The following is a 10000-nucleotide window of genomic DNA, read 5'->3' as shown; positions in this document are numbered from 1 at the left end:
ATCACAACACGCGGCGTTCTCCCGGCTTAACAAGAGAAAGAACAAAAATCAATGTCAGGAACCTGTAGTTGTGTGGCTGATGTAAGGATATTCACACACACATAAGGAGGGGGAGACACACAGTTACATACACACACATTGAAGCGTGTTTGTGCGCGCGCGCACGCACGCACGCACGCACACACACACACACACACACACACACACACACACACACACACACACACACACACACACGCACCCACACACACACACACACACACACACACACACACAAGAACGCACCCATACATACATACATACAAAGAGAAAGAATATGGAGAGAGAGGAAACGCTGACGGGAAGGGTATGAGACGTACACAGAGAGGGAAAGATGGAAAAAGAGAGAGAAATAGACGAAGAGAGAGAGGGGGCGAAAGAGAAAGACAGAGAGAGAGAGGTAGGGGAGAGAGAGAAAGGGAGAGAGGGGGAGAGAGAGAAAAAATAGAGACGGAAGAGAGAGGAGAGAGAGACGGAGAGAGAGAGGAGAGAGAGAGAGAGAGAGAACGAGAGAGAGAGAGGGGGGGAGAGAGGGGAGAGACTGAGGGGGGCGGCGGGTGGGGGGGGGGCAGAGAGCGACAGACAGAAGATAGAGAGGCAGAGTGAGAGAAGACGAACGATTTTATAATAATGGAATTTGTGCAAGCATTTGGGAAAATGCTTTTTCTCTTTTTTTTCTTTTTTTCACATCAGCGAAATCACATTCAAAGTAATCACAAATGATTGCCCCAAAAGTACTGAAGTGCAAACTGGACAGAAGAACACGCAAAATACAGAGTGACAGACTGACAGACAGACAGACAAAACAGACCACAGTTGAGAAATCATGCTTGAAGAAACTGAGTTTTCAGTTTCAGTTTCTTAAAAGGAGGCGTCACTGTGTTCGGACAAATCCATAGTTTCAGTTTCAGTTTCAGTAGCTCAAGGAGGCGTCACTGCGTTCGGACAAATCCATATACGCTACACAACATCTGCCAAGCAGATGCCTGACCAGTAGCGTAACCCAACGCGCTTAGTCAGGCCTTGAGAAAAAAACAACAAAAAAAACGAGTGAATAGATAATAAATAAATACATCTAAAAGAAAAAGAAAAAACTACTACTACTAATAATAATATGTATAAGGCGCAAAAACTTGATGAAGTCAACTATAAGCGTACATAAATAAATAAATAAATCAAGCATGATTTCTCAACTGTGGTCTGTTTTGTCTGTCTGTCTGTCAGTCTGTCAGTCTGTATTTTGCGTGTTCTTCTGTCCAGTCTGCACTTCAGTACTTTGGGGCAATCATTTGTGATTACTTTGAATGTGATTTCGCTGAAGGTGAAAAAGATACTAAACAATGCGCAGCAAAGTTCCATACAACACTGTACAATATAATACTATACTGTGCCATAGCACTATGGAAGGCCATAATTATACGCAACCCCACATCTCCTACGCAGTGACGTGACATCAGCGAAACCCGACGCGCTTAGTCAGGCCTTGAGTGCATGCATGTGTATTGTATGATCAATGGTTTCTCCAGTCAATGAGAAATCATTTACAGTAAAGTCTTTTGTGAAGGACTATGACTCAAACTAGGAGGCAAAATTGCACTGGCTCTTGGTGCTGCAGCCTTGTGGGCTAGTTGGACTTTGGGAACCATCCCAACGTCGACTGTCCTAAAACCCTCTTGGCCGAGAGAGTGGGGATGTAACTTAGTCAAGACACTCTCCACTATAATCAAATTCTAGCCCAAATAGTCGGAACAGTGGTTGCCTTCTCTGCTGTTCTGATGGTCATAGTCGGACACAACTGACTATCATATGTGTACCTGTCAGAGTGGATTGCTTCACAAGAATGCTGCCAGAGGACAACACTTTTTGTTGCCGTGGGTTCTTTTTCTGTGCGCCAGAAATGACTGGACACGCAGTTTGATGTTCCATTCAAACTTGGGAGAGAGGGCGAGAGCGGGAACCGAACACAGACCCTGACGGACACTGCACTGGCAAATGAGCGTCTTCATTAAGAAATTGATACAATATACTACCCCCGAAAACGGAGTATGGCTGCCTAGATGGCAGGGTAAAAACGGTCATGCACGTAAAAGCCTACTCGTGTACATACGAGTGAACGTGGGAGTTGCAGCCCACGAATGAAGAAGAAGAAGAGGAAGATACTAAACAATGTGCAGCAAAGTTCCATACAACACTGTACAGTATAATACTATACTGTGCGATACCACTATGAAATGCCCGTGGCAGGATCATCGGTCAGGCGGTGGACTTCTGATTCAGTGAACAGAGTCCGAGGCCCCGTTTCAGCATAAAGTTGTGTCCAGTGGAAAGGCGCTTCACTCCGGATTTCCTCACTCCTTAAGCGCGTTGGGTTACGCTGCTGGTCAGGCATCTGCTTGGCAGATGTGGTGTAGCGTATATGAATTTGTCCGAACGCAGTGACGCCTCCTTGAGCTACTGAAACTGAAACTGAATTCACTCCATCCAGCAGGTGTGAACAGGTTCCTGATTTCGGCGCAGGAAGGAGAGGACTGGGCCCCGCATTTCGATGGCGAGCCCCAGACACAGTCGATGTGAAATGAATGCCCCGATGGTCGTATGCCGTATAAGACTTTCTCTGGTTTCTCCCGCCGTGTCCGATGGATGAGTAAGGCAGGCAGGTCATCTGCTGACGTGGGTCCTCACGTGGGAATGAAGACCTGTTTTTGAGGCACATGGTGGTCCACAGACGCTGTATGGAATGGAGTCCTCCTGCAAGGATGAGCCCCGTTTTCTCCGATTCCTCTTTTCCTGGATGGCGGCTGCTCTGTTGTGCTCGAATGTCTTTGTGCCCTGGGTACACCATTGCTTCCGTTGTGCTCTTACAAGGGCGATGTCTACCCAGAAAGCAGTGTCGTTGTTGCAGTTTCTGAGGTTAGCCTACAAGGTCTCTTTATATCTCTTGAGAGGTCTTCCTTGGTCACGCTGTCCTTCCTTCAGTTGTCCATAGAGCAGCGCCTTTGGAATTCTGCTGTCCTCCATGCAGATAGCGTGTCCGATCCAACGGATCTGGATTTTGATGAGTATACACTCAATGCTGGGTAGGACACATTTCTTCGGGACCTATAAGTTGGACACTCTGTCTTGCCATGAGACCTACATTAACCTTTAGACTTCTTTTTGCGATGCGGCATAGTACCATAAGTGATTTTATCCCAGGCTGCTGACAGAAGTAACTGATTTTACCCTGACACACGATGCAGTGAGGACATTGGAGGGAGACCGCTGCCAACGTCTTGCAGCTGCTGGAGATGGGCGACACACAGTTGTCTGCCCCTGCCTGCCTGCCTGCCGGCGTTCCCTGACAAACTGGCCGCTGTGCGCTCCGCTAGGCTGTCACCCGTAACATGGTTTGACTTGGCGTTCCATGCCTTGTCTGCAACCGGCTTACGTGCTTCGGACTCTGGGATCTCTGGAGCCACGTGCGTGTCCGCTGATGATGTCCGCTGATGGTGTCCGCTGATGATGTCCGCTGATGGTGTCCGGCGATGATGTCCGCTGATGATGTCCGCTGATGATGTCCGCTGATGATGTCCGCTGATGATGTCCGCTGATGATGTCCGCTGATGATGTCCGCTGATGATGTCCGCTGATGATGTCCGGCGATGATGTCCGCTGATGGTGTCCGCTGATGATGTCCGGCGATGATGTCCGGCGATGATGTCCGCTGATGGTGTCCGCTGATGATGTCGTGGATGATCCGGCGATGACAGTCCTAAGATACACGCAATGAGTGTCCGCGGATCCACGAATGAATGCGGCATGTGTGTACCGCGAATGATCGTCCGTGATGTGCGCGTATGGTGTCGTTGTTGTTCGCTGATGGGGTGGGGCGCGTGATGGTTGTCCGATAGCTATGTGTCGTTGATGCTCACTGACTTGTCCACGACGGTGTCCGAATGTTCGCTGAATTTGACCGATGTGATGTCTGCAGATGATATGTACGCTGATACTGTACGCGATGGTATCGACAGATTACCGAATTGGTATGTCGGCGATGATGTCAGCTGATGAGTGTCGCTGAATGTGTCGAATGTTGTCCTGACAGATTGACCGCTGTGAATTACCGATGATGTGTCCGCATGATGTCCGAAGATTGAATGTTCTGTTGAAATTACCGAATGTTGCTGAAGATGTCGCGATGTGTCGGCTGAAGCTGTACCGAATGTTGTCGCTGCATGGATGCTCCTGTGATGTCCGCGATGAATGTCCGAAGATGATGTCCTGTCTGATGATGTCCGCTGATGGTGTCCGCTGATGATGTCACGGCGATGATGTCCGAAGTGAGGTCGCTGATGGATGTCGCGTGATGGTGTCCGCTGATTGTGTCCGCTGATTGTGTCCGCTGATGATGTCCGCTGATTGTGTCCGCTGATGGTGTCCGCTGATGGTGTCCGCTGATTGTGTCCGCTGATGATGTCCGCTGATGATGTCCGCTGATGGTGTCCGGCGATGGTGTCCGGCGATGATGTCCGCTGATGATGTCCGGCGATGGTGTCCGGCGATGATGTCCGCTGATGGTGTCCGCTGATGGTGTCCGGTCGATTGATGTCCTCGCTGAGGTGTCCGGCGATGGTGTCCGGCGATGGTGTCCGGCGATGGTGTCCGCTGATGATGTCCGGCGATGGTGTCCGGCGATGATGTCCGGCGATGGTGTCCGGCGATGATGTCCGCTGATGATGTCCGCTGATGATGTCCGCTGATGATGTCCGGCGATGATGTCCGCTGATGATGGCACAACGCACTGTCATCCTCGGTTCCCCGGGAAATACTCATGAGCTGAGCCAGTCTAAGCAACACAGCACCGTGTAGTATTAAATGCTACACAGAACGGAACCACGAGCATAAAAGCGGTGCCAGTGTGGTTGCCGCATATATACGCTGCAGTCACTGTTGATGTGGGGTTTTTTGTTTGTTTGTTTGTTTTGTGAGGGGGGAGGAGGTGGGAGGGCTTGTCGGATCAGCTGATGTTATGCTGACACATTACTTCATGTCACACCGACAGGTTGCCGAATGTTAAGCTGACACATTACCGAATGTTATGCTGACACATTACCGAACGTTATGCTGACACATTACCGAATATTTATGCTGACAGATTACCGAATGTTATGCTGATACATTACCGAATGTTATGCTGACAGATTACCGAATGTTGTGCTGACACATTATCGAATGTTTATGCTGACACATTACCGAATGTTATGCTGACAGATTGCCGAATGTTTATGTTGACAGATTACCGAATGTTTTTGTTGACAGATTACCGAATGTTTATGCTGACAGACAACCGAATGTTTGTGCTGACATATTACTTCATATCACACCGACAGGTTGCCGAATGTTAAGCTGACACATTACCGAATGTTTATGCTGACACATTACCGAATGTTATGCTGACAGATTGCCGAATGTTTATGTTGACAGATTACCGAATGTTTTTGTTGACAGATTACCGAATGTTTTTGCTGACAGATTACCGAATGTTTTTGCTGACATATTACCGAATGTTTGTGCTGTCACATTACGGAATGTTTATGTTAACAGATTACCGAATGTTTATGCTGAAAGATTACCGAATGTTTATGTTGACATATTACCGAATGTTTGTGCTGTCACATTACCGAATGTTTATGCTGACAGATTACCGAATGTTATGCTGACACATTACCGAATGTTTATGTTAACAGATTACCGAATGTTTATGCTGACAGATTACCGAATGTTTATGCTGACATATTACCGAATGTTTGTGCTGACACATTGCCGAATGTTTATGCTGACAGATTACCGAATGTTATGCTGACACATTACCGAATGTTTATGCTGACAGATTACCGAATGTTATGCTGACACATTGCCGAATGTTTATGCTGACATATTACTGAATGTTGATGCTGACACATTACCGAATGTTTATGCTGACACATTACCGAATGTTGTGCTGATACGTTACCGAATGTTTATGCTGACAGATTACCGAATGTTATGCTGACACATTACCGAATGTTTATGCTGACATATTACCGAATGTTGTGCTGACACATTACCGAATGTTGTGCTGACACATTACCGAATGTTGTGCTGACATATTACCGAATGCTCTTCTGTGTGTTTGTTCCAGGTGTGGAGAGAATATGACACGGACCACAGTGGTTTCATCGAAGCTGATGAACTCAAGGTGAGGACCTTCAACACATCATCACCAACAACTCACTTGTGGTACTAGTAGCAACAACAGCAGCGGTTGCAGTAGTGGTGGTGGTGATAGCTGTAGCAGCTATTGAAAGCTATAGCAGCCGTAATAGCAGTACTAGTAATAGCAGCAGCAATAACAGTAGTGGTGGTAGTGGTGGAAGCAGTAAGTCATAGCAGCAGCAGTAGTAGTAGTTGTTGTAAATAATAGCAGTAGCAGCAGCCGTGTTGGTAGCAGTTTTAGTAACAGCATCAGTAGTGGTAGTGGTACAATACCAGCACCAGCAGCTGAAGTATTGATGGTAGTGGTAATAGTAGCAGAGACCGGTAGAAGCAGCGGCTGTAGAAGCAGTAGTTGTGTAGCAGAAGCAACAGCAGGTATGGTGGTGGTGATGGTGGTGTTAGCAGTAACCAATAGCAGCAGCAGCCGTAATCGTAATAGTGGCACCAGCACCATTAGTGGTGGTTGTGGTGGTGTTAGTACTAACCGACAGCAGTAGCAGCTGAAGTAATAAATGGCAGTAGATAGAAGTAAAATCAGCAACAAGTTATAGTAGTAGCAGTAGTAGTAATCGATATCAGCAACGGCAGCAGCAGTGGCAGTAGTAGCAGTAGCAGCAGCGATAGCAGTATTGATAGCAGTAACAGCCGAAGTAGTAGTACCGTTAATGACTACCTGTGTCTATCTGACGTCACCAGGACGGACTGGCCAACACATTTACCTGATCTCATACACCGGTAGGACAGGCTCAATAGCCGAGTGGTCCCGGGTTCGAATCTCTGTAACAGCGCCTAGTAGGTAAAGGGTGGAGATTTTTCCAATCTCCCAGGTGCATATGTGCAGACCTACAAGTGCCAGAACCCCCTTCGTGTGTATACGCAAGCAGAAGATCAAATACGCACGTTAAATTAAAAATCCTATCCATGTCAGCGTTCGGTGGGTTGTGGAAACAAGAACATACCCAGCATGCACACCCCTGAAAATGGATCGTGGCTGCCTTCATAGGCACTAAAAGTATCAATGATAATAATGATAATGATAATGCTCTGGTTTCAACATTCGGTCTCATGTCACTGATTGACATTAGCTTGCAGCTGGACCAGCACCAAAGTGAGAGCCGTATAATGAATGGCTTCTCCACTGTCATGGGAATTCATTTGCATTTCAATCTTTTGTGAAGGACTGTGACTCTTAAAGTTGGAGGCAAGTTTACACTGGCTCTTAGTGCTGCAGGTCTGGGCGCTAGTTGGCCTTTGGGGAACCACCCCCAACGCCGACTGTTCTAAAACCTTCTTGGCCGAGAGAGTGGGGATGTAACTTGGGCAAGACACTCTCCACCACAATCAAATTGTAGCCCAGATAGTCGCGACAGCAGTTGCCCCCTCTGCTGTTCTGATGGTCATAGTCAGACACGACTGATGATCATACATGCACTGTCACGGACGACCTCATTCTCTTAAATGCGGGAGGGGGGTTGTTAGTTTTGCTTGGGTGGGGGGTTCGAATCGGTTTCATTCCCCACTTCCTTTCACACAGCGGGTGAAGCTGGCATGGACAGGTGGGTCGGGTCGTTGGGCTTATTTTTAAACGCGGGTTTGTCTCCAGTTGAGGGTCCGCGAGCTTTAAGCTTCTCACCGTGCCAGATTCTCGACGTGTTTGGGCGTGAAGGGAGAACTTGCACTGTGTCGTGTGTCGTCGTTTTCATTGCTGTTTCGTGCAAATCAAAGGTTTGTTTTGTTTTTGTTTTTTTGTTTTTTGCATGAGCAGAGCTCTAATACTTCGTATCCTCTTTGACAGACCTTTTTCACCTGTCGCTCGGGGGGGATGGTGGTGGGGGTTAGTCGTTGGAGAAGGACGGAGTTGAAAACAGCGTTTAACTGCTGCTGTGTTTATTTTCGAGACCGTGTGAAAACGAACCATTGTCTGACAGACGGGGCTGTTAGTTTTCTACATTTCAACTTTCTTCACATACACTTTCAGTTCGTTTCTGTATCTGTATCTCATCACGTAGGTCGGCAGGAACCAATTCTGGCATGGTAGTACCGACGGGAGGACTTGGAGGAGAGCATCCTTTAAAAACACCAACCTGAACTGAGCTGTTTCATGGTACCATAGGCCAGGCCAATCCGGCTGGCGTGGCGTAGCGCTCCCCGGGATTTAAATCCCGACCGGCACAGCCCCGGTCCATCATTCAATACCTTACTTTGGATCAGACTCTGACTAATGTTCTGTGTGAGACAGGAGGAGGAGGTGTTTAAAGGCCTCTTCAAAAGATCCACGTTCGTATAAAGAAGCAGTGTTCTAAAAATAGGTCGACAGCGCATGCCTTCTTTGAGCCCCATTGCTAACTGAATCCAGCGAAAGTGTTCAACCAGCCATTTGCTACATTTACTACTTGCTACTCGTGCCAGTACAACGCGAAGCGGTTACTTCATATGTGTATCCGAGCGCTCAGCTGGCTACGATGACTGCTTCACGGCAAGCTTTCGAAAACTTGCTCGCGGCTGTGCCTCCACAGCAACGTGTCACTGCACTGTTTTCCTGTAATAATTTTGGTAAATAAACAGTTGGCAGATAGCACTCAGCTGGCTTCGATGACTGCTTCACGGCAAGCTTTCACTTGCTCGCAGCGTTAGTTATAAGCTGACATTCCTGTGTGTGCCTCAACAGCAAGTTTGCGCTACGTGTCACTGCACTGTTTTCCTGTAATGACTTTGGTAAATAAACAACTGGCAGATACCAATCAGGACAACATTTGGCATGTCATGGGGGCAGGCATAACACTATTTCGTCGAAGACACGCGGTTACATTTCAGAAACTACTACCAGTTAGCAGACGACCTTTCAACGGACTGACAGCCGGATAAGAGTGTCAGTATGGCGTCCAGTTGGCTTCAGCTTTCCTGGCCAATGAGCTGTCCATCTATTTTTAGACCAGTGATACAGAACATACTGTGTGCGCTCGCCATGGGGGTGAACATTTCTTTCGTCTTTTTCTTGAGATGAACAGGCAGTTGTGATACCGCCACTGTGCACGTGTACTGGTCGTGCCTGTTGCAGATGTTTCTCCACGATCTGCTGAAGCAGTGCAAGAAGGACGCTGAGGTCACTGAGGAACAGCTCATCACTTATGCTGACACCATGGTCAGTGTGATCGTGGGTGTGTGTGTGTGTGTGTGTGTGTGTGTGTGTGTGTGTGTGTGTGTGTTCGTGTGTGTGTGCGTCTGTGTGTCTGTGTGTGTGTTTGAAGGTGTTGTGTGGATGGGTGTGTGAGTGTGTCCATGCAGAGGTAAGCATATATAATCTGATCAAGGAAAGAGGGAATTTCTAATGTACTCGTCATCCATACACATTCAAAGATAAAATATCCATATTGTATCCTTTTGTGGCGATGTCCACATGTCTCCCCTCCCGACGTCACCCCCCCCCCCCCCACCCCCCACCCCCCACCCCACCCCACCCCACCCCTCCTCACGACTTCACTGTGTGACTGGCGGAGTGAACGTGCACGCCTTGTTGTCAACATTACTCATTTTGCCTTAACGGGAGAAGTTGTGGATATTGCCCGCGCGCGCGTGTGTGTGTGTGTATGTGTGTGTGTGTGTTTGATTTTAACCTTGGCATTTTCGTTGCACCACAAGTTGTTCACGAATTGGATTTGAGATTTTGACTGAGCAGAATGAGAGCACAGTCCTGGCTGAAATCAAAGGTCAGAGGTCAAGGTTTTAA

The 10000-nt window shown here is 47.7% G+C and overlaps 1 protein-coding gene across 1 annotated transcript in view; it reads left to right on the top strand.

Moving 5' to 3' along the window:
* The window catches only part of LOC143300501 (calbindin-32-like), a 367317-nt gene that overhangs the window by 343011 nt on the left and 14306 nt on the right, over positions 1–10000 (top strand). Inside the window, exons 6-7 of the mRNA XM_076614224.1 lie at positions 6200–6256; positions 9332–9415. Of these exons, the coding sequence (XP_076470339.1) occupies positions 6200–6256; positions 9332–9415 (141 nt within the window). The remainder of the gene's footprint in view (positions 1–6199; positions 6257–9331; positions 9416–10000) is intronic.

The sequence above is a fragment of the Babylonia areolata genome, chromosome 26 (assembly GCF_041734735.1).
Source record: "Babylonia areolata isolate BAREFJ2019XMU chromosome 26, ASM4173473v1, whole genome shotgun sequence".
Lineage (NCBI taxonomy): Eukaryota > Metazoa > Mollusca > Gastropoda > Neogastropoda > Buccinidae > Babylonia > Babylonia areolata.
Note: the sequence above shows the minus strand (reverse complement) of the source record. Positions and strands in the feature narration are given on the sequence as shown.